Genomic DNA, 27,252 nt, shown 5'->3' with positions numbered 1-27,252 from the left:
GGAGAGGTCGTGGGCGTAAAGTACGTGGCGTGGCGACAGAGGAGATAGCGTAGTGAGAAGATCAAGAGGATGCCAAGCTAGAGAAAAATAGGAGGCGCTGCGACCAGCCTGGTAGCGTAGAGACGGGGCCGTGACGAGGATACGCGTTCAAGAGCCCAGTCGTCATCGGCTCGCGCCCGTGACGTCGCCGCCTCCTTGTCTGTGCTAGCCCATTAGCCCAGAGAGGCCGTGAGGTAGCTCACTGCAACAATTGAGAACCTCATCCGCTTCACGGGCCATTACCCCCTCCTCTATAGCAAGCGCGGCAAGCGCCTTGGCTCCCTCCTTGGCTGGGCGGTCGAGCACCCTGATCGAGGCGAAGAGATTTTGACCGGCTCGATCTTCGCACCTCTTGCGCCGCCAAGTTTCGAGCAGAAGATCGACAAAGGGCTTCGAGTTGGCAAAGAGTCCGCCAGCGAGGATGAGGGTCCAACCTGATGGGACCTCATTGTCCTCTTCGTTGCTGGCAGAGGCGAAAAGCTTATCTCCGAGATCAGCAAGATGATTGGCCGACTCTTCTACCAGGGTCCGAGCGAGACGGTGCGAACCGTCGTCTTCCTTTTCGTCGATGGTGACAGAGGGACTGCCTCCTTCGCCCTTCGTGGGGAAGGCCCAAGCAAAGACGAGAGGGCAAAGCCTAGCGACCCAATGCTTGAAGGAGTCCAAGGGGTAAGCGTACGTGGCTTGTACTAGCTGCTCAACTGATGCTACACCGAGTATAGCGCAGGCCTGGCGCTCAAAGAGAGAGGCTAAGGGTGATGGCGCAAGGTCGGTCTTGTTCTGATGTCGACGTGAAGCAGATTCACTGCTCCTTGCCCTTTCTTCCTCGTTGCGCAGCAGGAGACGTAGAGCAGAGAGACCGACATGGTAACCTGACCCTTCATCCCCGAGTAGCCAGCCCCATCCGCCAGCTTGCGCGAGAGTGGTAAGGTCATTGGGCGTCTTGATCTTTGCCTGGGGGAGTGATGCTGCCATTGCGAGCTCGTCAGGGATCATGTCGAGGCGGCATGACTGGCAGGATACGGGATGATTGGAGCCGCAAGCGAGGCATTCGCGGGCGCGGTCTTCGCAGTCATTAGATCCGTCGTGCTGAGCGGCACCTAGGGCGAAGCCAATGGATCCAGTGCCCGCGATGAGGCAGATTGCTTTGCCAGCTTGGCCAGTGGGCGAGCAGCTGCTGCTGAGCAGCGGAGCGCCGAGCAGGAGAGCGTCATTGCCTAGGTAAAGGTCGCCTGAGATCCCCAGGCCAAGAGGCTCTACCCAGTCGATGACGTGCGCCTTGATCTCCTCTTCAACGGCTGGCGAATTGATGCCCGCGAGTCCAACCCAAAGAGCCCCGCAATTGCGCAAAGGCTTGGCATAGCTCATGCTTCTCCTGACTCTGGACTCTACAGTCTGTCGCCACTTGTGCTCGTCATGATCGAAGTCATTGGCATCGAAGAGCTTGGCATCAGCCGAAATTGGGCTCGGAGGAGGCGTCGCTGAGCCAGGATCATCGTCGGGCGTTGCTGAGATGTACTTGGAAAGACCAGCCCTCGTAAGGACAGAGACAACGGCGGCACGGAGTACGTCCGATGCCTTGACAGGTCCGAGTGCACTGCTGCGAAAGAGGTGGGGTCAGAGCGTGTGAGCTCGGCTTTGTACAGTAACATCCGTGCTCACCGCGCTACTCACCAGCTACCGCAGCCCACCATAACTTCAAACGAGTCGGATCCTTCAACCGTGAGGGTGTCCGTGAAGAGGAGGACTGCGTGGGTCTTAGTAGCACCAGCGTCGACGCAGATGACGAAAGGGCGCCCGATATTGGTTGCCTCAGCGCCTTGGCCGGCTAGCGTCAACGGCATGCTATCACTCCTGAGCGAGGAAACCGCAATGTCGATCGGTGTCGAGATGCGTGGCTGAAATCGTGGGACCATCCTAGTTACTGTCTTTTCGGTGTGCTGTTCTTTCTCGTCTGGTGCTTTGCTGGTATTGATGGTAGTCGTGCAGGTCGGGTGGAGAGGAGGAGATGGGTATGAGGAGGGGAAGGCGATCGCGATCTTGAGGGTCCCTATTGGTAGATAAGGACGACCGATTTGAGGTTGCTTGGTCCTCGTCTATTCGGAGTGGCTTTGGGCTTGGGCAACATCGCTTCTCCAACGACGTCAGCACCAAGCACCCGGGCAGCGAGAGCAGTGGCGGAACGAGCGAGTGGGGGAGGCAACACAGCGCCCACTCCTTCGGTGGAAGCGAGGTCATCTAAGCATTATGGTACCTGACTGGCAAGTCTGTGGCGGTGTGATTACGGTCGTGTAGCCGTCGACGGGTTCTCAGAGCGTAGCGCGGCCCACCGACGACGAAGACGGTGGCGGCGGCGATTGCGGCCGCTACGGCAACGGCGACACACGGTCGTCGCACGGTTGCCCGGTTGCCCTGGCAAAGGGCAGAGCCCCATCACCAGCCCAGCGAGTATCATCGCTTGGACGATACGATGAAGCGGCACCGGGTGGCGTGCTCCGTACATTGGTGGCTCCAATCCATACCCAAGCGAGGGTGAGAATGGTTAGCCATTGCGAACGAGGAAGAATGGATCCTTGATGCTGAAAGAGGCAACTGTCCGGCGTCCAAGGGGCATCCCGTAGGGAGCTTCTTCTTCTTCAGACTTCAGACGGGCGTCCGCTGGGCTTGGCATGTCCATACCCCGTCGACTTAGTAGAAGACTGAACTCTCCATTGCTGGACATTTGGCTGCGGCCTTCAAGGCCCACTAGACTGGGTAGGCTGTAGGCACTTCTCTCCGGCCATGCGCTGAGTTGACATCTCTCCGACGAGTTGACGCTTTGCGTCGCCTTACTTTGCTGCCACGACGTTCCATGCCAGGTAGGAATTTTGAACCGTACTCTGCCGTGCCACAATCCGGCGAAGGCGCCGCCGCTGTTGCTCTGGACACGGATGAGCGTTGCCCTTGCCCAATCGATCACGACATCGACCATCGCGCCGCTCACCATTGTGCCAAGCGAAGCGAGCGCAATGATCGTGGCGAGACGATAAGACAACGCTGCTGACCGTCCTCGTATGCCCTGCTCACCGGCAGTGATTGGCAGCTGCGCCCGGAGCGGGCCGTGGTAGTAATGGTCGAAGAGGACCCTGTTACGGCACGGCATGGCAGTCCCGCAGCCCATGACTGCGGAGCTCACGCCGTCAAGGGCACAAGCGTGACATCATCAGACAATCACTTGCCCATTCTGCTTCACCAGAAGAGGTGTTGGTATCGATTCTCGCAGGCGAGCCTTCGGTCATGGTACACCTCGAAGTCGTCGGCTTCTCGTCGCATTGCGACATGCCGACTCTTGTTACCCTTCTCGAGGTCGTCATTGTGGTGCAGCTCTTGCGCTACTTCAAAGACTAGACTCAGGGCAAGCATCGCAGAGCTCTTCGATGCCCGCCTGTCCGCCAGTATGGCCCATTGCTGCTCTCAATATCTTGTCGTGGTAATGCTGCTCGGGTAGCCAGCCGCAGCCCCGGTCGCCATGAGGATGCTCTCTCTTCCTTGAAGATCGTCAAGTCAGCATGACGGCGGTAAGGAGGCAATCACACTGCCTTGATCACCGCCATCGGCACGCGTCATCGCATCGCTATGCAGCAGGCAGAGAGATGATTAGCCATCCCCGAGGCGCAAGGCCGTTTCTCTGCTCTCTTGACGGTCGAGTAGAAATTGAGGTGGCTTGGCCTTGGTTCCACTGCTCCGGCTTCCGCTGCAGGATTTCTTGACTGAGAGACGCAAGTCAGAGGGAAGCCGCACAGCCGGCACGTCAAGATGCCGAAGAAATCGCCGTCGTTGCCGAGAGTGGACGTTTGAGAATCGATTGAATGACTTGAAGGTGCGTTCCGCCATTGCAACTTCTTTCTCTTCCTCCTTCACAGCCACTCTCTCTATCACACGCTCACTGCTTCAATTTTTTCCACTCTTCCTCCCACCATGCCCTCACATTCGCCGCTCACGGCAACGGCAGCAGCCGGCCTGCTAGCCACCGCCCTCTTCAACTCTGCTTCTGCTTCGTCTTGGACTCTCACAGACACGTACGACGCCAATTCTTTCCTGCAGACTTCCTCATGGAACTATTCAACAGGCACTGACCCGACACACGGGCTTGTCGTCTATCAAAGCGCAGATCAAGCCAAACAGCTCAACCTGACCCGCGTAGAGAATGACCTCTTCTACATGGGTGTCTCGACCGTCGAGGAGCAGCTGGCCGGTCGTCCTTCCATCCGCATCAACTCGCAGAAGTCCTACTCTGACGGCATCTATGTTCTCAACGCCACTCATATGCCCACGTCGTGCGCCGTTTGGCCCGCGTGGTGGACTGTTACGAAGAATCTGGACAGCTGGCCGATTGGCGGGGAAATCGACATCATTGAGAATGCCAATGACCAGTACGACTCGAACCTTGCTTCCCTCCACACCAACGGCTCGTGCATCCTTCCCGAAGCCAACAATGGCACGGGCATCATCGCCTATCAGGACTGCGGCGACTCCTCGACCGGCTGTCGTATTGAGATGAACGGCACCACGGGGGCCTCGGCATCCAACACGGGCCCAGCATTCAACAAAGCCGACGGCGGCATCTACGCAATGGAGCGAAGTCTCGGCTCCACAGGCAATGGTATCCGCGTCTGGTTCTGGCCGCAAGGCTCTGCCCCCTCCGATCTTGCCTCGGGAAGCAACTCGGTCAACCCTGCCAACTGGGGCAAGCCTGGCGCCCAGTTCGCCATCGCAGACGAGTGCCACGCCGACTTTGGCGAGCACCAGATCACCTTCGACATCACGCTCTGTGGGGACTGGGCAGGGAACACGTACGAGCAGACCTCCTGCGCTAAGACGTACGGAGCCTGCAGTGCGCAAGTAGGATACAACGGGTCCAGCTTCAATGAGGCATATTGGGCTGTTGATTCGGTGCGCGTTTTCAGCACCGGGGGCGGCACTGACAACGCAGCTAACTCTGCCAACACCGCCAGCGTTTCTGCGTCATCCGTGTCGGCGGAAAATGCCAAGGGCGGCAATGGCAGCTCCTCAGGCGCCATGGTGGCTGCGGTTGCCCTGCCATGGAGCGTAGCGGCCCTCGTCGCCGTCGTGTCTGCTTGGACTCTTGTCGCGTAGCATCGGAAGGATAGTCAGCATTAGACTCTCGTATCTGTACATACCCCACGTCGGATCGTATCATGCACTCACGCAACTAGAATCAAAGCAAATAGAGCCATTACTCGAGAGCCAAGAGCAGACTCGTACCATCGAATCTAAGGGGCCCGTGCACGAGGGCCAATCGTCCAACACTTGACTTGAGTCCGCGTTGGTCTCCGAGTTGCCCTCTTTCCATCTCCGTCCATCTCTTGTTATCGCCAGGTCTCCTCCTCTAGCTCGCCAGTTCAGTGCCATCGTGACGGTCACCTATGTTGTTTTCCCCTCCGCAACCAGGTCAGGAGCCTGCGCCTCCCTCGCCCGCATCAACAGCACGACCAGATAGGGGCTTTGTTTTTTCTTTCGGTAAAAATGGCGGTACGGCGCCATCCAAGCCATCTCCCAAAGGAGGGATTCTCAGCCTGCCACACTTTTCGCTCTTACAATCTCTCCAAGCTGAGGAGCAAGCAAAGCTCAAGCTGAGCAAAGTCGACTTCTTTCGTGACGCCATTCGAATTCGACATTCAGTGCTCCCTCAAATTCTCCCCTCCGTATTAGGCATCACCCTCTGGTCTGCCCTGATCTTCAGTGCAGACGCCTTCTACGGTCGACAATGGAAGACGTCCTCAACCATAGTCCAGCCGCTCAGTATCGTGGTTGGTCTGCTGCTGGTCTTTAGGACGGGAACATGCTTCGAGAAGTGGAATGAGGCGAGAAAAGTCTGGGCTCAAGCGGAGGCTGAGGGGAGGAGCTTGGGGAGGTGGATCTGGTTGAATGCTGATATCTCGGTGGGTATAGGGGAGGGTAGAATACAGGAGAGTAAAATGCAGCACAAGGTCAGCATGGCAGATACCCTCCTGTCGTCGTCGTCGTACGACACGGCTCGCTCCACTCTGCGCCCCTCCACCGCCTCGGTCGGTGCTAGTCGAGAGGAAGACTCAGGCCTCTCCCACGGAATCGAGGTGTACGCCCGTCGCCTCCGAAAGAAGACCCGAGCGATTCGCCTACTAAGCCTTTTCTTCACTGCCCTCGCCCACGAGCTGCGCGAGGAGTACGGCGTCGGCTATCCAGATTACGAGGGCGTGCTGAGCGAGGAGGATTGTCATAGGTGGGAGTCAAGTTGTGCTGTCTTGCAGCCCTCACACGCTGCAATGCACTCGACGACGGGAAGCGGTGGGGAGGCTTCATCATCAGGATACGACTTCAGCACGCTACGTAGCCTCGCGCCAGACTCGATGGGTACGGTCAAGTCGATGGGCCGTGGCAGGCGGCAGCAACAGCAGAAGCAGCAGAGTGAGCAAGACGTCGAAGCGGGGACGACGGCAGATCGCTCTTCGAGTGCAACAGGCTGGTTCAGGCGCCGCAGCCAGACCCCCAGCGCTGCGAGCCACCCGACCGTTGCGGTTAGCGACGCCGACTCTGGCGAGGCGACGCCGTTGCTCCGAGGGACAGAACCACTGCCAGACGCAGGTGCATCGCTGCGTCAGCAGGAGGAAAGCTCCTCATCTCAAGCACAGCCCATCATGCCCCCACCCAGTCTCGCCTTGTACTCCCTCCACCAGCTCAGCCTGTACCTCACTGCCGCCCGAGCGAGCGGGATGCTCGACCTCGCCGGCCCGGCAGGCTTCAACTACAGCAACACCTTGATCTCCTCCCTGACATCAGCCCATGCTTCGCTACACCGCATCAAAGCAGCAGCCATCCCCGCCGCGTACGGGATCCACCTCAAGCAGTGCACGGCCGCCTACCTGCTGGCCCTTCCTCTCACCCTCGTGACGGAGCTAGGCTGGAAAGTGATCCCCTTCGTCACGCTGGTGGCAGTGACGTTGCTGGGCGTGGTGGGGATCAATGGAGAGCTGGAAGTGCCCTTTGGCGATGATGCATCGGATCATAATTTGGGCCTGTTCTGTGCTGCTTTCAGGGGGGAGATAGAGTTGCTTGTGCGGGGTTCCGAGGAGGGGGTAGGGGATAAGGAGGAGATTTGTGGGTGAGCGTGCGAGAGGCGGCAGGCAACAAGTGAGCCCCATCGCATGATCCGTGGGCTGCTTTGTCGGTAATAGATCGAGTCATGTCATTCTCGAGCATCTTGCTTCTCGAAGAACAGTCCTGCCTTTCCTCCTCTCTTTCTCTCTACGAAGGGAAGTCCATCACTCTCGCCCGCCTAGTGTCCACCGCCATTCTGCGCCTTCCTCTCCTCCAACACGCCGGCCATCCTCTCCCTGTTGGCCTGGATCGACTCCGTCTTGTATTGGATGAAGGCCTCTTGCCTCTCCTTGAGGCCGTGGAAGTAGTAGCCCAAACCGCCGAAGGCAGTCATGAGCATGGCGTGGCCGCCGAAGTCTGGACGAGAGAGTGAGGATGGGAACGAGGACGATGAGATGATGAAGAGGAGTGAGGGAAAGAGACGGGATAGAGGTGAAGGATTGCTCCGGTCAGTAGGTGGATCGAGGAAGGCAGAAAGTCAATGAGGAATCCGCGCTCTCGACTACCCACTGTCAAAGATGTTTCGCTTCTGAATCCCGAGCTGGTAGCATCGCGTAAGGAATCCGACGCTTGCCCAACCGAGAACGCTGCCTACGACCATGTTGGCGATGGCGAGATGGTGGAGTTGTATGAGTTGGGTTGTGCGGGGAAAGATTGGGAATCCAGAGGGCCGACGGCGGCGAGGTTGGGACACTGGATCTGGTCTAGCAGGCTTTCTTCCGTTCCGTGAGTCGAATCGAAATGGGTGGCCCCGACTCAGCTTGGAAGGCGAGTGAGTGCAGTGCGGCTAGTTCCGGCCGTCCAACCAACACTTGGCAGCTCCTCCTCCACTCTCCTCACCATCACCAACTCATCAGAAGATGGCAGCGTCAGGTAGCCAGCAGTCATGTCCACTATTACAGCTGCCCTATGACGTCTTTCTGGATTGCCTGTTGCCCTACATTCCGACTGCAGACCTGGCCAGACTACGACAGGCTTGCAAGACGCTGCAGCAGTGGACGGACAATGATTTCATTTGGAGAAGGCGCATACAGGGTGATTAGCAGCTCGAAGTCGCCTCGTCGACGCACTCACTGACATCGTGACGCTTCGCAAAGACGACTTCAACTTTCCTCCTCACGCCTCGGCCCGAGTCACCGGCTGGCAGCAGCTCTACCGGGGTCTTTCCTCCCCCTCTGTCTTCGTTTGGGGACAGAGCGATCATGGCCGCCTAGGCATCAGAGAGGGCGATATTGCGGATGAGAAGCTGAGAGGCCTCGTCTTCGATCCGGCATATACGGCTCGTGGACTGGGCGGCGCGCCTTTCCCTCTGAGGCTGGATTACCGCCGACCGTCAGAGGGGCAAAAGAAGGAGAGCCTCGCTCATCGTCTCGGCGCGGCCAGTGGTCGCAAAGCTGTCAAAGACAGCGACGGTGTAGGGACGCCCATCAAGGTCGTAGCTGGAGGGTGGTCATTCCATGCCCTGACCTCAACGGGGCGCATCCTCTACTGGGGTCAGATGGACGGGGACCTCTTCACTCACGAGGAGATCAGGGCCGAATCTCCTGCGATCATGGACCTCTCGTGTTCTAAAGATGGCCGCATTGTCAGAGTCAAGCAGCTGTCATGCGGCAGAAAGCACGCAGTGTCTCTGACCGAGTCAAGTAGTATACTCGAATGGAAAGCGTGGGACGGCGTACGAGTACATGACGAGCCCTTCGCGCCCCTCGGCGAGGGAAGGGCAAATGTGGTGCAGCTCGAGGCCGGATGGGACTTTACTGCTGTTCTCGTCGAGAAGCAGCCTAGCGGAGATGCTGAGCGGGCAGACACTGCTTCAAATACCAGCCCGCAATCCCACATCATCTACTGGCACACAGACTGGGTCTCCACCACCGGCGATCCGCCGACAACGCATTCCCAGGGTGCGCACGGCTCACCTTCATCAAGTGACTCCGAATTTTCAATGAGCAGATGGCGCGATGTTCATCGTGTTCTACTTCCCGCTCTTCCTACCCCGCCAGAGGAAGTTGCAGAAGAGATGGACATCGACTCCACCGAGCAGGCAGCAGAGGCAACAGCTACACGTGCGCCGCAGCATCAACGCATAGCACAGGTAGCTGCAGGCGAAGATTACGTGCTTGCGCTCACTTCTCACGGGCTAGTCTATAAGCTCGACGTTTCACCCGTCGCACAAGGGCAAGTAGGCGTAGACCTACACAACAATGACGAGCTGGCCCGCACGCGAGCGGCGAATGCACTAAGGCGGGCCTTCGATGAGGCAGAGAGGGAATGGCAGCTCATGGAACACTTTTGCGTGCCATCACGAATCGCAGCGCTCGCAGCTTTCAGCTCAGGGGATGGGAGGCTGGCTGGGCTGGTGAGAGATAGAGAGAAGTTGAGGATCAAACATATCAGTGCCCAATTCCGTACCTGGGCTGCCTATTCTACCTCTTCCACTCCTCAGGACGATGAAGCTTCCAACGACGATCACGGCGGTATAGTTCTCCTGGGCAAAGGAGACTCCATCTCCTCTACTGGTCCTTCCGTGAAACCTGAGCTACAAGGTATCGGCGTGATCAAGATCTCCGTAGGGGACTGGCATTACGGCGCGCTGACCACTTCGGGGAAGGTGTTGACGTGGGGCCAATGGAGTCAGGGAGCGCTGGGCATTTGGGATAGTTTGCCGGTCGCACCTCCGCAGCCAGAGAGGCGCAGGCCGCCACAGAGGATCGGGAGCATGGTACCCCTGCTGGGTGGGAGACATTTCAGAGTTGGTCTGGCTGGGGCGCGTGTAGGAGGGCCGCAGGGAGGTGGACAGCCGCAGGGGCAGGACGGAGGCGATTCGTCCAGTTCCTCCAATGATAGGCTGGCACTGCGCGTTATACCTCATCAAGGGGTGGAGCGACCCACGCAGGTGCGCTTTGATGGAGATGAAGAGAAGGTGAAAAGGACTTTCGTGTTTGATATCGCCTTCGCTGGTGAGTCGGCGCGTCATCAAGGGCCCTCTCATTGAGCAGTGCGGTGCTGACCGGACTTCTAACGTGCCTCGTTCAATCCTCAGGTTGGCACTCAGCGGCCATCGCCGTTGATTCGCGCCTTTTGCGAGGCGGCCGAGCTGACGAGTGCAAGGGAGAAGCAGACCAAGACGGCGAGAGATTGGAGGAGGTACGTTGAGGCTGGGTAGGTGTTGCCCTTGACGAGTCTTCAGAAACGAGTGTCGCCGAACTGACCACCATATGCGCACGCATCAGGATGACGGGCACGGCCAGCAGGATGATGCGACACTCCACAGTGGCTTGCGTCCCTCGGCATCTCCCAACTTCCCTGTGGCGCCACTCCTCTCGCCCTTGCCTCCTCAGCAGGGTCGATCAGTCACCTCGTCCGCCTCCACCATCCCAGCTGTCCCGCTCTCCTCGAGCTTAGGCACCGCGCCCGCAACACTGCCCAACGCTGAACGACGAGCAAGGTCGGCAGATGCACCCGCGAGTGACCCGGAGCAGCAGGCCTCCCTGATCTACACCCTCTCCCTTCTCTTTCTCCTTTTCGGATTGGGGATCGTCCTCCTCCCACCAGCCGGGTCAGCTTGGCTGAGTGACGACAACGACGGCATGGACGGCAGCATGGGGGAGACGGTGGTGATGTGGCTCACCCGGCTTGGCTTTTGTGGTTTGTTGCTTGTACCCGTCTATCTGTACGCGACGATCGCCAGGTGGGTAGGGGAGAGTACGGGCCGCGGTTAGGGTAGTGTATATATAGTCATAAAGTAACGAGCAATGTCGCGATGCATGATGGTGGGTGGTATTGCTATTGAAACGAAAGGAAGCTCAAATTGAGCGCCAGATTGATGATCCTTCTCCTCTCTTCTCCCTCTCCCTTTCAATGATCCCCTCCTTCCTCCTTCTCATGAGGTCGCCATTTGGTCTCACTCCTCCTTCGGTCACTTCTTCGAGACGAAGAGATTTTCGCCGCTGAGCAAGACGGCGTTGCTAGGTAGCGATGGTGGTGTCAATTGTGCTGTCCTGAGATGGTGTCGAAGTTGGGGTGCTAGATGAGATAGACATATGCGAGTCTCGTTGTGGCTTAGCCCATCGTCTTCCTTCTCATGGCGACCGATCGCTTTACCGTGGCAGAGCTGGTTAACTTGCCTTTCCCCTTGATGCCGGCAGCATCGCCGGCGGTCGAAGAAGTTGCAGCAGCCGGTTCATCACGTCGCAACCCCTCCTCCTTCCTCCCGTCCATCTCATCAAGCTCCTCAATTGCGCCGACCTTTCTTCCCCTGCCCGCGAGCGGCGGCTCTGACTCTATGCCCTGGAGAACCCTCTTCTCTATGATCTCTGCGCGTCGCTGCAATGCCCCTGGAGTCGGACTGGCTTCCTCCCTCTTCGTCCTCGCATAGTAGCTTCGCTCCGGCAGGAGAACTGGGGTGCGAAGCTTGTAGGGGGCGGTGCTTGGGAAGGAGGGGAGAGAAGCGCGACCGCGGATGGCTGCTTGGATCGATGGCCTTCCCGTCTTGCTAGCACCGGCTGCGACGCCCTGTGCGTGAGCCCGTAATTTGGGCCTGGGTGGACGATTGCAAAAGAAGGCGCTTAGTTCCTCGTCGGACGTGCTGGGCTCTTCGTCTACTTGACGGCCTACTAGGGCCGGCGCGCTTGCTCGGCCTCGACGACGAAGGACCACCATACGTGAGCCGCATGCACCGCTGCTGTGTCCGCTACTGCTGCCCGCTGCTGCTGAGCTTGAGGCTCTCCTTGAGGTCTTGCTGCTGCCAGATTGGCTGCTGACTGCCTTCGAGCTTCCTGCCTCGCTGCCGCGGCTGTCTCCCCCTCTAGACCTCGATGACGCCTTGCGCTTGAGGAGACGCTTAGCTAGCGGTTCCTCCTTCTCTGACGGCTGCTGCTGTGGCGGCTCTTGCGGTGGAAGTGCCCTTGATGCTCGACTGCGAGTGACTGGTCTGTTGCTCACAGCGACCTCTGCTTTCTTGGACCCCGCGTCATTATCATCGTCCTCGTACACCAGCAATCTTCCGTCCCTCAAGAGCATTCCAGTCTGCCTGTCTGCTCCTCCGCAGCCACTTTGAGCGTGGGCGATGCTCCTGCCTGGGTGATCAGCCGGAGGGGCTGGACGTGATGTGCTCGCCGTGACGAGCGCATGCAGCGTGGAGGGAGATGGCGGTGGCGTGAGGCGGCGCGACTCTGAAGGCGAGGCTGAGGCTGATGGGACTGACGACAGAGAGGACGTAGCGGAGGATGCAGATGAAGCTCTCGACCCAGCCTTGCATTGAGGATGTGCGGAGGTTGATGCTGATACGCTACGTGAGTTCGTGGTGGCTGAACTCGACGCCCGCCGGGACGCCTGCTCGCTGAGCATTGTGGGCGATCTCTTGGGCGCTCTCCTTTGCCTCTTCGCTGGCACGACGAGAGCTGAAGTCGAGGCCAGGCTGTCTTCGACGATGCCGTCCGCATCCGCACTCAGTCCGGATGGTCTCTGCTTCAGAAGACCATTGAAGCGCGTGCCAGGCTGGGAGCTAGGGGGCGCCTGTTCACCTTCAAGCTCAACGCCAGCGATCTTCTTGTCATCGAACTGCTGCTGGCCTTCGAATGGGCTAGAAGGCGGCGTGGGCTCTTGCTCCTGAGTGCGGCCGCCCTTGTCGTGGCCATCGTCATCGAACATGCTGAGCGACGAGGCAGTTGAAGGAAGTGACAGGCAGGACGATGCGGACGAAGAGCGGGATCTCGACGTCTTTGATGGTCCTGCTCCATCGAAAGTGCCCATATCGAGTTGTTGAGCCTCAGTGTTGGCGGTGATGGCGAGTGAGTGGGAGGCAGAGGGAGAAGGAGAAGAGAGAGGGCTGACTGAGCTAGCGCCGTTCCATCCCTGATTTATGGCGAAGGACGAGGGGCCAAGACTGCGGAAGCGCTTGACGCTGGGACCAATAGAAGAGCCGTATACTCTCTTGATCTGACTGAGCGTAGGTGCGATGGAGAGGGGCCAGTATCAGCTATGGGCATCCTCAGTTGGACGCGCTGAGCAGAAATGACGCTCACCCGGACGAGGACGATGAAGCTAGCGGCTGTCGTGAGCGCGTCGCTTTAGCTACCATGACTCGACGCTGTCGCCGAGACTGCGGCAGCGAGTAGTGGCGGATGCTCGATCAGACAGAGCTACGATGACGAGTCAGAAAGGCGAGAAGTGAAGCTGACAAGAAGTCCGTCAGCCATGAGGGAGCTGCCTCAATGCCACTCGCGAGTTGAATGACCGCTGCCAGTCCGCTCGTGTGGCCCGCGTCGAGCTGCAAAAGGGCGACGCGTTTGGGCCTGAGACGAGCGGAAAGAGCACTTTGCTCCCCTGGTTATCCATTCATCCGCGATCAAGCCGCCGATGAGCCCTTGACAGGCGGCCGGCATCTCGAGGGCTAATCAGCAGGCAAGGGGATTCCCATCTCCTCCTTTCCCACCCATCACTTGCCCTGAGTAGCATCGACAGCCCCGCTCCGCCCTCTCCAGCCCATCCGGCATGGGCTGCTCAATCTGCCTCGATGCCTACGGCGATGACGACGATGTACGACCCGTCTGCCTCCCCTGCGGGCACGTCTTCCACGGCAACTGCATTACGCAATGGCTTCAAGACGGGCCCGGTTCCAGCAGTCACGCAAGACGAGGCTGCCCAAAATGCAAGGCCAAAGCCAAGAAGGACGACATCACGCGCCTTTGGCCAGACGATGTCCATGATCTCGATCGACTCCTCGCTGAGCGCAACGACCCTGACTCGCAATGGGCTGCCTCACTGGCTCATCTGACGCCGGATGAGGCAAAACAGCTCCTTGATGACCTCGTCGACTTCCAGTGTGCCGCTCAGCAATACGTACAGGGCGTACTCGGCGTCAACGCCGTATCTACGAGGGCAGCGGGGAAGAGGGTCTTCAAGCTGATACAGGACAAGACGAACAATCCTGCTGTGCATCAGAATCTACAGGTGAGCAGCAATGCGTGGAGCACTCAACTCTCTTGGCTGACCGCCCTTACCCTTTCTGCCCGCTCAGACTATGCTCACCAAACTCGAATCCTCTATCCTGACCTTCGACTACCAACTCTCCCGCGCGTCCAAAGAATCTGCGGTTCTCAGCAAGGGCAAAGAGCAAGTTGATCAAAAGCTCGCCCACGTTCGCAAAAGGCGCGATGAGGTACAAGCTCTGGAGAAGGCTGTGCAAGCAAAGGAGGCCGCAGTCGCCAAGTCGACCCAGACGCTTCAAGAGGCACGCGCAGCCTTCCATAAGCAGACGGCAGGGTGGGAAGCTCATGTCAATGCTGCAAGGAAAGAGGTGGAGAAGTCCAAGATGGAAGCACAGCAGGCTGCTGCAGATGCTGCTCGTGCGCGTGTCGAAGCAAAGCAGTGGGTTGCCGCCAGGCAGGTCGAGTTCGAGGAGCTTCAGTCCAAGATCGATGAGCGAATTGCCGCTGCAGAGGCTAGGAGAGACGATGCGGAGAGGGAGAGAGATGCGCATCGCACAAAGGAGAATGAGATGGCTGCGCAGATGAAGGTCATGCAGGAGAAGATGGAGAAGTGGAAGGGCTTCGTGGCGAGTGAGAAGCAGAAGCGGGCGGATGAGAGGAAGAGGTTTGAAGGTGAGCGGGCCAAACTGGAGAAGCAGCTCAAGCAGGCCAAAGCGGCTGCAGCGGTGGCAGCGCCGACTTTGATGGGCAGCAGCAGCATCAACAACAACACAGTGGCACCTTCACCCTCATCTACGGCGCACAGGAGGGGCAGTGCAGCCTCTCTCTCCCCTACATCGATGCCTTCGCCATTCATCAAACGCTCGCGGGCGGTCGCTGGCTCGCCTACACATGAACACCACAGCGCCAATGCCCACGCCTTCGACAATGACGAAGAAACATCCCCTCGACTGGTCTTCCTTGACTCGACGCAGCGTAGCAACCGCGAATCAGCCCCTGCAGCACCTGACGCACAGTCGTCGAGCAAGCCTCGCAACCCGTCAGGACGATATCGCCACCGCAACAGTAGCAGCGAAGAGGAAGACGACGACTTCGATGCGCCCATGCCCGGATTGCGTTTCGCTCACGCTCATCGACAGCACAAGGTTGAGCCAGAAGGTGGCTCGCCTCGTCGCAGTCGCCGAAGTGAGAAGAGTGTGAGCAGCAACGTGCCTTTCGGGCGAGTGGGTGGGGCGACGGCCCCAACCTCAGCATCAGCAGCTTTAGCAGCATCAGCATCGGCATCGCAAGTCCATTGCACGAAGATTGCCCCTCTCACCGCGAATCTCGCCACTGCTGGCGTCGCCGTATCTCCTCAGCCTTCATCAGCATCAGCAGCAAGACCGAATTCTAGAGGCCCGTACTGCAAATGTCACGACTGCCGTGCAGAACGTCATCGTGATGACGAGCAGCAGCTGCAACACCGCCAAGAGGAAGCAAAACGCGCGCAGACCCTGCCACTGGCTCAGCTTCTGGGAGGCAAGGGGGCGGCGGTTGTTACGGGACCGAAGCATAGGCTGAGGGCTTGATGCGTCGGAGCTGGCCTTTCGCCATCCACGCTCAAGCCGCAAGCCCTCGTTTCCTCCATCTGCTCTCTCTTCCCACCCACACCCTTTCGAAACACGTCGTGGCACTTTGTAGAGCATTCACTCATACCTTGACGTTCATTGAGCGCTTCTCCCATGCAATCCAACCAAGTCCATTCGAATGCGATCCTGAGACCCGCAGCAGCGACTCTCTGTGTAGTTTAATATGACCTTTGAATTCCCAGCGGCAGACTGACCATGGCGGGCCGATCGACAAGAGAAGGCTGAGGCAGGGCGAGGCTAGCCAGCGCTCCCTTGACTGTATCTTTCCCGCAAGGCCACCACTGCTCAATTCATCCCATCCTTTACTCCTTGTTAGCCTGCTGGCTAGCCTGCAGCTTAGCATAGAAGTCGTCTCTGCGCTGAGTCGACGGGAGGTGGTAGCCGTACCTATTGGGCGAGGATCAAAGGGGCGTCGTCCAGCGTCAGCGAAACCTTGATGCAAAGCTGGTTTGAAAGTAGAGCTCGTGCTCACCAGAAAGCGTAACCGCAAGCAGTTCCACCGCCGAGGGCGACAGAGAGGTCGAGAATGAGCCTCTTGCGCATCTTTCCCGTGATGGGGGCGACTGCTCCGACGGGCATGTTGAAGGTCTAGTGAAGGTGTGTTTGCGCGGGTCCGTAGGAAGGAAGCAGGATTTCTGCGCGGGGTAGAGAGGTCGAAGGGGGGACTCGTTCGTGTTAGTAGAAGCAAGGCATGGCGTACTCTGATGCTCTGATGCGTGACGACACTCACGTCGCTGATGATACGACAGAAGGGGCGAGGTGGTAGTGATGGTGAGCAATCAAAGCGTCGGTGCTCATTGTTCCCCTCGTTCGCGCCTCGGGGAGGTCGGACTCGCTGATCGCCTCCGTCGACTCCCGTTCCGAGTCGAGCGGCGAGTCGAGTCGAGTCGAGTCTCACCCAGCCAGCCACATTGACGGACTCTCGGCGGGGCCAGTCGATGGGCCGGCGTCGACGTGCCGCCGCTCATCTGGAGGCGGAGACACTCTCACGTCACTCTCACCGCCTCACGACGCCTCGACCACGATCATCACCTTCCACTTTCCACTTCAGGGGTACCACCAACATCTCAAATCGCACGCATTGTATCAACACAAAACCACAGCCTTCACCTCGCAACGCATACAACCTGTTCATACGACGTCGCCGCCATCATCGCAGCCTAACCCGCGTCACTCGCAGGGTCCAAGTCAAGTGGAGCATCCTAATCGCAACAGCATTGTAATCGCACCACTATGGCTTACGTCCAGCTAGCAAAAGCCCTTTACGACTACGAGGCGCAAGCAGAGGATGAGCTCACCCTCAAAGAAGACGATGTTCTCTACATCCTCGAGGCGGACGATCCAGAATGGTACAAGGCCAAGCTGAAGAGTGAAGGAGGCGCTGATGAGCAAGAGGGGCCCGTGGGACTCGTGCCTGCCAACTATGTAGAGGAAGCAGAACCTATGCGATTGAGCAGGGCGCTGTATGACTACGCGGCACAGAATGACGATGAGCTGGATATTGCCGAGGATGAGCTGCTCAGGGTCTACGAGACAGATGGGCTGTGGTTGCTCGTCAAGAAGCAGGGGGATGATGCGCTGGGGGAAGGCGGTGTAGGCAGGCTAGGCTACGTGCCCGCAAACTATGTCGACGAGGTAGCAGCAGTAGACACAGGCGATGCGCCAGAAGTCGAGGAGGAGCCCTCCTACTCGTCAGCACCAGCACCTGGCGCTGCCGCCATCCCAATGGCCCCGCGCAACACGTCCACCGCAACGCCCGCAATCGACAAGACGGACGGCATCAAAATGTGGGCAGTCTCACTCCTCGATGCTAAGAAAAAGAAGAAAAAGGGGACCCTTGGCATAGGCAATGCCGCTCTTTTCTTTGCCTCCGAGTCTGACAAGACGCCCGTTCAGAAGATCCCCGTTCTCTCCATTACGGCGCACGCCATCGAGAACAAGGGCAAGCAGCTCCACGTCGACTTGGACGCCAGTGCAGGCATCGAAGGGAATGCGATGAACTTTGTGACGGACAAGAAGGAGGCGGACGAGATCGCTGCCAAGCTGGATGAGAGTAAGGAGAAGGCGGAGAGGATGTTGGCGATTGCGCAGGAAGCGCCTGAAGAGGCAGAAGAGGCTCCTGCAGCAGAGGAAGAGGAGGCTGCTGCTCCACCTCGCTCGACTCCAGCGCCACCGGCTGCACCCGCCGCACCACCTGCCCCACCAGCACCGCCTGCTGCTCCAGCATTCCAGCCGCCTCCAGCTCGAAGCACCGCCATCCTTCCTCCGCCAGTACGCAAAACAGCAACCAGCCCCGCCCCTCCTACTGCTACTGAGGATTCGGCGGCTGCTACCAATGGTCATCCTGCAGCCCCAAATGGCGACGGCGAACCTGCAATCGCGCTCTATGACTTCGAAGCGCAAGGCGACGATGAGCTCACCGTTGCGGAGAATGAGAGCCTTACCCTCGTGGAGCGAGAGAATGACGACTGGTGGAAAGTGCGCAACGCCTCTGGCCAGGAGGGTGTGGTACCGGCAAGCTACATCGAGGTCGCAGAGGCTGGTGCCACCACGGATGGGGCAGCTGGAGGCGCAGCGGCGAGCGAAGATGTTGAAGCGGAACGTCGTCGTCAGGAGGAGGCTGAAGCTCTCGCCGCCGAACGAGAGCGCGAGCAGCTCCTCGCTGCAGAGCAACGTCGCAAGGAGGCTCGGGACAGGCTTGCCCGCGAAGCAGAAGAACGGCGACGTCGCGAAGCGCTCAAGGCTCAGCCTGCGCCAGCCCCACCCAAGGTTGCCCCTGCCACCACCTCAGCAGAGAATGCTCGCGCCGCACGGGACGTCAAGATTCCCGAAGGACGCTCTGCCCCCGCAAGGCCGAAGGAGGCTGGCAGCAAATCCAAGCCTGCCCCGGGTCGCACGAGGGTATGGCATGATCGCTCTGGTCAATTCCGAGTTGAGGCCGAGTTTCTTGGCTTCAATCAAGGAAAGCTGCGATTGCACAAGATCAACGGCGTAGTCATCGAGGTGGCGATCGAGAAGATGTCTCGCCCGGACATTCAGTACCTGGAAGAAGTCACCGGCAAGCAATTGATCCCTTCCAGCCGTCGCAGCGGCGGCCCTTCCAGCTCAACAGCAGTAGGAGCTCCCCTCTCCACCCCCGTAGGCGGAGATCCGCGCCAATCAGAGCGAGAGCGAGAGCGTCGCAAAGAGAAAGAGCGCGAGGCCCGCCGCAGGGCCGAGGCTGGCCGCGGGCCGAAGAGGAACATCGACTGGTTCGAGTTCTTCCTTGCTGCCGGTGTGGACGTGCATGATTGCACTCGCTATGCTGCTGCGTTTGAACGAGACAACATCGACGATACGGTGCTGGAGCACATGGATGCGAGCATCCTACGCAGCCTAGGGTTGCGAGAGGGTGACAACATTCGGGTCATGAAGCACATTGAGCGCAAGTACGGTGCAAGACGCGCTGCTGCCGGTGGAAAGTCAGGGGGTGGAGCAGCGGACATTGACAAACAGATGAAGGCGGATGAAGAGCTGGCGAGAAAGTTGCAGGAGCAAGAGAGGGCTGCACGACGCGACGCTGAAGGGTCGAGTTCGCAGAGCCTCTTCTCTGGGCCTGACGGATCGCTCAAGAACAACACGAGGCGAGGTCGACCAACGCCCAAATCTACTACCGATACCTCCGTCGACGCAGCCTCCATTGCAAAGGCCGGCGAGAGCCTCTCGCGCGTGTCGAGTCCGCCTTCAAGGACCAGCACAACTAGTCCGCAGGTGGAGCGCAAGAGCGCCAAAGCGGCGGCACCGGCAAGCAGCGGATTCGATGATGACGCCTGGACACCAAGGCCCAGTAGCGCCAAGCCGTCTACCCCTGCGCCTGCTCCCGCGCCAGCCGCCTCAGCGCCAACACCTCCTCCAGCTCCCCCCGCCCCAGCCAAAGCTCCAACACCCCCACCCGCACCCGCTGCGCCTGCCGCCCCTGTAGAGCCAGCCAAGCCAGCCGCGGACCCCAATTCAGCTCTCTTCGACAAGCTAGCAGCAATGAAGGCTCCCTCAGCTGGAGTGGATCGCCCAGGCGCCAGTCCGGCAGGGCAGTCTTCCTTCATGTACAATGGCCCGCGAGGACCTATGGCTCCGGTACCACAGAACCAGGGTCTCCTCCAACCCTTGGTCCCTACGCATGGGACAGGGCAGTACGTGCCTACGAGAGGCGGCATGGGCATGCAAGCTACAGGTATGGGGATGCAGCAGACTGGGATGGGGATGCAGCAGACGGGGTGGGGTGGGATGCAGCAGCAGCCGACTGGGTATGGAGGCTACGGTCAGCAGCAGCCTACCGGGTATGGTGGTGGTATGCAATCACAGCCTACTGGATGGATGGGCCAGCAGCAGACGGCTATGCAGGGCACGAACGTCTCTGGTTTCGGCGCTGGTAGTGGTATGGGCTCTCCCCAGCCTCCCGCTCAGCAGCAGCAGCAGCCACAGCAGACAGGACAGAGCACCACTTCCAACGGCAGCTCTAACGCCACAGCAAATGGCGGAGACAAGTACGGCGCTGGCAGTATCTTCGCCTCCATGAAGAGCGGCACGTTCGCGCAGGGCGACAATGCTAAAGCGCAGCAGCCTCAGCAGGCTCAACGCTATGATGCGCTGCGACCTCAGCCTACGGGATGGAGTCCGGCGGGAGTGCAGCAGCCCCAGGCTACAGGGATGGGCATGGGCGGCTACGGTGGTGGAATGGGACAGCAGATGACTGGCATGGGCGGGTACGGCATGGGCATGGGGATGCAGCCTCAGTATACTGCTCAGCCTGGTATGGGTGGCTTCGGGCAGCAGCAGACGGGACAGCCGTATGGCCAACAGCAGGGCTATGGAGGTGGGTACGGAGGCTATCAGGGGTATTGAAGGGATTGACGAGGGTAACGATGCTGATGATGATGATCACGATGGAAATGAACGAATTCAAGGCGGAGCTTGGGCTCCACGCATTCGGTGTAATGCGCGATCTCTTCCTCTTACACTTCACTTCAATTTTACGCGTTTCCCTGACTTCACGATCTGGTTAGACTGGCGCTCGCTCCCTCGCTCGCTCAGTCGAGCCACGGTCTAATCTGAACCTTCTTCCCTTTCTCTGGTTCCCACTCGCTCGACTCACGGCGTTTCACGCCGGTACCTGCGACGGCGCCCCCGGCGGGGGCCACCCGTTCCTGCGTGATGGCGCAGCCAAGAAGTTGCTACTCTATCACGAGGTCTTGGTCACGAAAGCTGCTCGCCCGTATCGATTGGCGCTTTGTTTGCTGGCCAAGCGCGCTTAGTGAGCTAGTGCGCTAGCTGTGGGCTGTGAGGCGATTATCTGGAAGAGGACAACGGGAGACCCTTTCAGTGCCGCGGCGCCCTCGACGGAGGGCAGCTGCTCCCCGCCTGCCGCCTGGGATTGGTGAGCAACCTAGGCTGGGTGTCGAGCAGAAGAAGGATTAGCATCATCCCTGTATCACATGATCATCGTCGCAGCGCAACGCGGTCGTCGTGACTTCTTCTCAAGAGTCTGTGGTGGCGAGGGCCTAGTCCTGGCCGAATGAGTGAAGCAAAAAAGGCGCGGCACGTCTAGCCTGCCAGGTGTGCTGCTAATTCCGCGCTCAAGCTCTTCGTCCGTCGTCACACTGACACTGCAATCGAGCTTGACGGGTGGTGGTGCGACGATTGACGGGCACGCTTTGTTTGTTGCCTCGAGCTCAGCACGAGAGACGGTGAATCATTAGTGTTTAGAAGAGAGAAGGGTTTTGCACCAGTTCCTACCAAGCTCAAGGTCCCTCATTTGTCGACGATTCATTCCTCTGTCCGTTTCGTTGCGTGTTGCCGTATTGCCGTCTTGCCGCTGCCGCTGGCTGCCGCCTGCCTTGGGCGCGACCAAAATGGAGGCCCCCCCTTGCTCGTCCTTGTAGCGCTGTTCCTGGCGTCGATCTCTGTCCATCAAGATGCACAGCGCCCAGCCGCCCAGCCGTGCTAGCGTGCTTGCGCTGAATCTTGGGAGCCGTTGCCCCGCCCCGCGGTCTATCGGTCAGTCGTAGCGCAGCCAATGTCGTGTCGAGACTGTGGTACCGAGGTGGTGGTGAGTGTTCTCCTACCTCCTTCCTCGGCCGCCTCCCGGCTGTTCGTTGCTCGCTACTCTCGCTCTTCTGCCCCTCCTCTGGTTCTAGTGGCCGGACGAGCCCCCTTGCTGCGTGAGAGGGAGAGAGCGAGATGACACCTTGCGTCGCTCCCCTGCTGAGTACTCGCTGTCTGACATTAGCCGTCAGTCATGGCTGACGACGTCGACCAATACATGACATTGACTTTGTGTGCGCGCGCGCGCTCGAGCGAGCAAGCAACTTTGCTTCCACTTGGTCATGGTAGCCGTCCTCGCCGCGGTCGGTGGGTTGACTCTTTCAACGGCTTCTTCTCCTTTGCTCGTTGCTATTCCTACCTTGCTCAGGGCAGCCACTAGCTGCTGCGCTGCGCCCTCTCAACGCCCAACCTTATGACTAGCTTCGACCTGCCATCGCCTCCGCTGCGTCGTGTCTGAGCGCCGCCCTACCACTCTGTCAATCTGCTCCGCCTCTGTCTCCGTTCTGATCCGCGAGTGAGCGAGGTGCCTTTTGGCCCTTGACCTTGTGATGTGTGTGTGTGATGGGCGGGTTGCTGCCTTTTCGCGCTCCGACGCGCTGCCCGCCCTGAGTTGAGACGCGGAGAGAGCAGCAGCAGCAGCAGCAGCAGCAGCTAGAGTAGACCACAGGAGCAGCAAATCGAGTCTGTCGAGTTGAGAAGCAGGCCAAGCAAGATCCACAGCCAAGCAACTGCCAACCAACCTCGTCAAAAGAGGAGCACACGGCAAAGGCGGCGACGAGGACGAGAGGCAGGCAAAATTGCCGTCTGGCTGCTTCTCATCTCCCTATCACCATCTCCTCTTCCTCCTCCCCCCTCCTCCTCACGAGACATAGCAGCGGCGACCAGCGACGACGGCTACTGCCCTGCCTACGACACAAAGTAGACTCGACCACGGACCGACGGCGAGAGAAGCAATACCGCTCGGGCCTCTGGCAGGAAGCGAAGGCCGCGCCTATTGATACACTCCCTGTATCTCGCCTTGGCATACACGACGTCTCTGGCTCCGTCCGTCGACGTCCTCCTCGCCATCATCCCCGTCGAGCAACTTCTCGTCCATTGATACCGAGGCGACGAGCAGCTCTCTTGCGCTGCCGACAAAGTCTCTCGTCACGAGCTCCCTACCCGCCGCTCGCCTGTTCCAGGCACCGGCCTACGGTCCGTCGTCCGCCCTTGTCTTCAGGCACGATAGAGGTTCGGCTGGCTGGCCATCCATTCACCCGTGATCACCAACGTTGAGCGCCCTCGACGCCCTCACAATCCACATCGGACCGCCTTCGCGTCTCCGTCGCCGCCGCCGTCGCTGGCTGATCCGCCGCGACTTGCACCACCACGTCGACGTCGATCAACTCCTCCCTCCTCATCTTGACATTCGCAGCCTCGCACCTTCGCTTTCCTCTACCCGGCCGCGCCATCATCATCTGCGACTGCCGCGCCTGCCCGCTGAGCTAAGGAGTCCGCCTATCTCCCTCGCCATCCTCGTGCAATAACCGCCCGATCCTTTCACTTCGTCCTTAGCCCGTGCTGGCCCAAGGTCCCTGGCTTACTTGCCGCTCCCGCTTCCTCTTCCTCGTCGGCCGGTGCCGCACCTCTGCTGTTCTGCCACGTCGTCGGCCATTGATCCATGGCCATGGATCACCATGATCGCGCTGGCGGCCCCATGGCGTTGTCCAATAGTGCGAGGCCATCGATGGACCATCACCACCACCACCACTCCTCACTAGCTACTCCTCAACAGCCTCATTATCATCACCACCCGCAGCACCACCCGCAGGTCCCTTACGACTACGCAGCCGGCAGTGGGAGTGCGAGCGCCAGTGGCAGCGGTAGCAACAGCCCTAGCAGCACTCTCGTCCGCTCCCAGCAGGCGTCGCAAGATTCGGGCATGTCTAGGCGATCAGCTGACATGCTAGCCAGACAACAGGCAGAAGTGGGCTCTTCATCCTCGCATTGGCAGCAAAGCGTTCCCTCAGATTCATCAACTGGCGGCCCAAGCGCGTCGTCGTCCATGCATCGCATATCCGCAGTCGACTACGGTCGAGTGCCCGTGCCCAATGGTCAAGGTGGGGCTGGAATCAACTACTCGCATCCAGCCATGCAGCAACAGCTGCAGCAACAGCAGATCCAGCAATACTACGCAGCTCAGCAGCCGTCGGGGATACCCTCCGCCAGCCCTTCGATGATGACGGTTCCGCACGTTCGACCGCCGCTGAGATCAAGGACGTTCGGGTTGGGCCGCAACCTGCGCCCACAAGAGGACCTCGTCGATCCAGCCTTTTTCCCCGGCGGTATCGTGCCCGCAGAGGCGGTTACGCTCCTGGGTACGGGCGTCGATCCAAAGACGAAGCAGTGGCCTAACTTCAGCGTCGAGCTCAAGGCTCCCACTTTTGACGAGAGAGGATACCCCGTGTACTCCGGGAGAGCAGCGGGCATCAAGGGCGAAATTAGAATGAGGCGATCGGATGTGGCTGATGTGGTCATCAAGGTGCGTTGCTACTTGACCAGGTAGAGGAGTAGTATACTAGTGAGCATCTCAGACTGACATTTCCACTGCTTTACGTCGCGCTCGCACAGATCTCTGCTCACACCACGAGCGGTTCTGCAGCAGCCGTCTGGGACGGTGTGGCTTTGCAGCCTCCAGAGAGCGGAACAGAGCGAGCAGTGTTCCAGACTGTAGAGAAGGTGGCATTCGAAGAGGGGAGAGTCGAGGCGCCGACACCTGGTTTACAGCCGATGGAGGAAGCTGACAGCGGGGATGCGGTCCACATGATTCCATTTACGCTCAATCTGCCAGTCGGAGGTAACACGCGCATGGTCGATGGCAACGTGGAGACGGTCGCTGTGGCCCTCCCGCCGTCATTCGAGATGTCCTCAGAACAGGACGCCAGAGAAAAGGCAGTGCTGCGGAATACTGCAAGCGCGGGCACAGGCTCGAGTGGTCGAGGCAGCGGTGATGGACAAGGCAGCGGAGGAGGTGTACCGCCAGGTAGCGGGGCAGCCAGTATCAAGACGAGCAGGACAAAGATGACCGCTCTCACGCTGAGAGATGCCGTGGAAAGTGGCCTGCAGCAGGTGTATCGCATCGGCTGCTTCTACCGCATCACCTTCACTCTGGTCAGGCGCAAGACGTCGGGAGACCGCAGTCGCAAGTCGTCAGGGTCCTTCTTCAGTAAGGGAAAGAAGAGTGCAAAGGCCACGTCTCCCTCAGGGTCAGCAGGATCAACAGCCACAGCGGGCAAGCAGGGCAAAGGCTCAGATACCATCTCGATCCCCTTCGTCTTCCTCGGCGAGCCGACACAGCTGCCGCCCCCACCGGCAAGCCTCCCGCCATTGCGGCTCAGTATCCTATCCACGCCGAGCGTGCCATTGGCTCGCGGCTGGGAGTCTGAGGTGGTGACGGCCAAGTGGTCCGGCATGCTACTCAAGGCACTCAAGCGCAACGTGGAGCTCGAGCTCTTCTTCCCGGCGGGAAAGATCATTCAGGCGCCGAGCGTTATCCCCGTGCTGCTAGTCATCCGGCCCGAAGATCCCGAGCTGCTTCCGCAACCCTTTTCGGCAGCTTCGCCCGTGCTGGGCTCTCCAAGTCGGTCGCATCCTGGCTCGCCGAGACTCAGCAGTGCCTTGTCACGAACGGACGATACCGCGGTCGGCAGTGATCAGCAGGTTCGATCGCCACCGTATCTGCAGCAGCGAACGGCCAGCGGCAACCATGTCCCGACGAAGAGCTCCCTGGCGCAAGTCTCTCGGGCGAGTGAGGATGACGAAGAGCAAGAACAGCTCGACGACGGAGATGACATCGGTGCTAGTCCAACGCAAAGCAACGCTGGCGTCTCGCCCTCAACGTCGAACCAGGGGAACTCTCTGTCGCGGCTCATTCGCTCCTCCCTCTCGATCACGCGGCCGAACAATGCCAATGACTCAGCGACCTCGTCGGGAACAGGGGCAGCGGCAGGACGACCAAGCATGGACTCAGCTGGCGGAGCTCCTTCCTCGCCGCAAATGTCATCGTCGCAGCAGAAGCCCTTGAAGAAGAAGTCATCCCGCCCCTCATTCGCCTTTGGTCGCAATCGACCCAGCACTGCTCCCTCGACGACGGGGAGTGATGAGTCGCGCACCGGCACAGAGACATCCTTCACCGTCCGCGGCGGCGGTGGTCCGGGCTCATCATCCGGGTCAAGCGGTTCCCCCGTCGACCTCCCCGCCCTCGTACGCGTGTCGTTGCTACAGAACGTCTTCTACTCGAGCAGCTCGGTCAACGAGACGCCAAAGAACAAGCGCCGCCTCGTCAGCGTGGCCGACTTGGAAGAGGTGGACTACGCGGCCATTGTGAGCGCGCGAGGTGGGGCGGTAGAGGGCACGGATGTTGCTTTGCAAGTAGAGGAGGCGAAGCGTAAGGGTGTGCGCGTGCTTCGTGGGCTGCTCAGGGTGGGAAGGGAGGCCACCCCGTCCTTTAGAGTGCAGGGCATTGAGCTCAAGTACGCGATCAAGGTCGACCTACTCCCTTTCAATCCAAGGACGAAGACGCGTGTCAACGCTACGCCTTCGAGCCCTCCGAGGACACCACCTGGTCGTCCGTCCATTCACGCCGCCTACGCGCAGCGTCCAGGTCAAGCGCACCAGACCAATCCCTCCCTCTCCTCCTCTTTCACCGCCTCAAACTCGCTACAATGGTCTCCATCCAAGCAGGGCGGGCAATCAGTGCATTACGACCCCAGCCTGCCTAGCGTCCCTTCTTCGACGCTCGGCGGCTTTGCTGGGGCGAGCGGCATCGCTGCTTCTGAGGCTGGATGGACAAAGAGGAGTCCCTCGGACCAGACGGTCATGGCGCCTGAGATGGCAAAGTTGAGCAAGACTGTCGGAGCTTTGTGGATCAATGTCAGGCTGGTGAAGGGGAGGGGCGCGATTTGAGCACGCGGCGCGATGCGGCCCCACGCCACGATACGATACATGAGCTTTTCGCGTAGGGACGCTGCTGTCATTGATTCAGTACTCCTCCTCCGCAGCTCCTTCTTCCTCTTTCTCGTCCTATTTCCATCCTTCCATTACGCCCGCCTCTTCTTTCTCCTCCTCCTTCTTGCTTTATCGAGCGCTTGAATCTTCTCTCTCCTGGGTCTCTTGGCCCCTTTCTATTATCCCTCTTACCCTTCTCCGTCGCTCGTCCGCTAATCGCCCATGTTAAGCCCATCTATTCATCTATCTAGCTTCTTCTCCTCCTCTTCTGTATCGCCTATGCTGCGATACTTTGAATCTTTGAAGAGAATGAAGACATTATCGCCTGCCTCGTTCTATGTCGCTGGTGTCGTGCGTGGGGAGTGGTCGTTGTGTGATGGCGAAGGATGCGGCGGCCCTCTGCTCACTGGAGCGCTCCTCACCTAACCCTACTCTCGTGATCGAGCTAGAGG

General features: G+C 59.4%; 11 protein-coding genes across 11 annotated transcripts; 6 read left to right on the top strand and 5 right to left on the bottom strand.

Annotated features, from left to right (window-relative positions):
• Positions 1 to 26: 26 nt before the first annotated feature.
• BDZ90DRAFT_191270 (hypothetical protein) lies at positions 27 to 2,137 on the bottom strand. Its single transcript, XM_025503867.1, has 2 exons — positions 1,714 to 2,137; positions 27 to 1,639 (listed from the first exon to the last, which is right to left on the bottom strand). Exons 1-2 carry the CDS (start codon positions 1,953 to 1,955, stop codon positions 205 to 207), a joined length of 1,677 nt encoding a protein of 558 aa, XP_025361364.1. The 5' UTR covers positions 1,956 to 2,137; the 3' UTR covers positions 27 to 204.
• A 131-nt stretch (positions 2,138 to 2,268) lies between these two features.
• BDZ90DRAFT_191299 (hypothetical protein) lies at positions 2,269 to 3,393 on the bottom strand. The gene has a single exon (XM_025503868.1). It carries the CDS (start codon positions 3,197 to 3,199, stop codon positions 2,582 to 2,584), a length of 618 nt encoding a protein of 205 aa, XP_025361363.1. The 5' UTR covers positions 3,200 to 3,393; the 3' UTR covers positions 2,269 to 2,581.
• A 505-nt stretch (positions 3,394 to 3,898) lies between these two features.
• Positions 3,899 to 5,286, top strand: BDZ90DRAFT_232867 (hypothetical protein). The gene has a single exon (XM_025506418.1). It carries the CDS (start codon positions 3,997 to 3,999, stop codon positions 5,173 to 5,175), a length of 1,179 nt encoding a protein of 392 aa, XP_025361362.1. The 5' UTR covers positions 3,899 to 3,996; the 3' UTR covers positions 5,176 to 5,286.
• A 179-nt stretch (positions 5,287 to 5,465) lies between these two features.
• BDZ90DRAFT_221398 (hypothetical protein) lies at positions 5,466 to 7,184 on the top strand (the record flags this gene model as incomplete). Its single annotated transcript, XM_025504474.1, has 3 exons — positions 5,466 to 5,981; positions 6,156 to 6,366; positions 6,664 to 7,184. 3 exons carry the CDS (start codon positions 5,466 to 5,468, stop codon positions 7,182 to 7,184), a joined length of 1,248 nt encoding a protein of 415 aa, XP_025361361.1.
• Positions 7,185 to 7,354: 170 nt separating this feature from the next.
• BDZ90DRAFT_280239 (hypothetical protein) lies at positions 7,355 to 7,801 on the bottom strand (the record flags this gene model as incomplete). The annotated part of the gene is made up of 2 exons (XM_025509259.1): positions 7,687 to 7,801; positions 7,355 to 7,533 (listed from the first exon to the last, which is right to left on the bottom strand). The coding sequence occupies exons 1-2, from the start codon at positions 7,775 to 7,777 to the stop codon at positions 7,355 to 7,357; spliced, it is 270 nt and encodes an 89-aa protein (XP_025361360.1). The 5' UTR covers positions 7,778 to 7,801.
• Positions 7,802 to 7,917: 116 nt separating this feature from the next.
• BDZ90DRAFT_261006 (RCC1/BLIP-II) lies at positions 7,918 to 10,895 on the top strand (the record flags this gene model as incomplete). Its single annotated transcript, XM_025508327.1, has 4 exons — positions 7,918 to 7,948; positions 8,274 to 10,133; positions 10,217 to 10,320; positions 10,407 to 10,895. 4 exons carry the CDS (start codon positions 7,918 to 7,920, stop codon positions 10,893 to 10,895), a joined length of 2,484 nt encoding a protein of 827 aa, XP_025361359.1.
• Positions 10,896 to 10,933: 38 nt separating this feature from the next.
• On the bottom strand, positions 10,934 to 13,365 carry BDZ90DRAFT_232861 (hypothetical protein). The gene is made up of 2 exons (XM_025506417.1): positions 13,200 to 13,365; positions 10,934 to 13,117 (listed from the first exon to the last, which is right to left on the bottom strand). Exons 1-2 carry the CDS (start codon positions 13,253 to 13,255, stop codon positions 11,236 to 11,238), a joined length of 1,938 nt encoding a protein of 645 aa, XP_025361358.1. The 5' UTR covers positions 13,256 to 13,365; the 3' UTR covers positions 10,934 to 11,235.
• Positions 13,366 to 13,668: 303 nt separating this feature from the next.
• Positions 13,669 to 15,673, top strand: BDZ90DRAFT_280236 (hypothetical protein; the record flags this gene model as incomplete). The annotated part of the gene is made up of 2 exons (XM_025509258.1): positions 13,669 to 14,127; positions 14,195 to 15,673. 2 exons carry the CDS (start codon positions 13,669 to 13,671, stop codon positions 15,671 to 15,673), a joined length of 1,938 nt encoding a protein of 645 aa, XP_025361357.1.
• Positions 15,674 to 15,756: 83 nt separating this feature from the next.
• On the bottom strand, positions 15,757 to 16,319 carry BDZ90DRAFT_232860 (cytochrome-c oxidase, subunit VIIa). Its single transcript, XM_025506416.1, has 2 exons — positions 16,206 to 16,319; positions 15,757 to 16,120 (listed from the first exon to the last, which is right to left on the bottom strand). The coding sequence occupies exons 1-2, from the start codon at positions 16,310 to 16,312 to the stop codon at positions 16,036 to 16,038; spliced, it is 192 nt and encodes a 63-aa protein (XP_025361356.1). The 5' UTR covers positions 16,313 to 16,319; the 3' UTR covers positions 15,757 to 16,035.
• Positions 16,320 to 16,717: 398 nt separating this feature from the next.
• Positions 16,718 to 20,767, top strand: BDZ90DRAFT_232859 (hypothetical protein). The gene has a single exon (XM_025506415.1). It carries the CDS (start codon positions 16,967 to 16,969, stop codon positions 20,612 to 20,614), a length of 3,648 nt encoding a protein of 1,215 aa, XP_025361355.1. The 5' UTR covers positions 16,718 to 16,966; the 3' UTR covers positions 20,615 to 20,767.
• A 2,707-nt stretch (positions 20,768 to 23,474) lies between these two features.
• Positions 23,475 to 26,926, top strand: BDZ90DRAFT_272352 (hypothetical protein; the record flags this gene model as incomplete). The annotated part of the gene is made up of 2 exons (XM_025508771.1): positions 23,475 to 24,335; positions 24,425 to 26,926. The coding sequence occupies 2 exons, from the start codon at positions 23,475 to 23,477 to the stop codon at positions 26,756 to 26,758; spliced, it is 3,195 nt and encodes a 1,064-aa protein (XP_025361354.1). The 3' UTR covers positions 26,759 to 26,926.
• Between the last annotated feature and the right edge of the window lie 326 nt (positions 26,927 to 27,252).

This window comes from Jaminaea rosea (genome assembly GCF_003144245.1).
Source record: "Jaminaea rosea strain MCA 5214 unplaced genomic scaffold BDZ90scaffold_9, whole genome shotgun sequence".
Taxonomy (NCBI): Eukaryota; Fungi; Basidiomycota; class Exobasidiomycetes; order Microstromatales; genus Jaminaea; species Jaminaea rosea.
The sequence above is the reverse complement of the archived record's forward strand: the minus strand, read 5'-3'. Positions and strand labels throughout refer to the sequence as shown.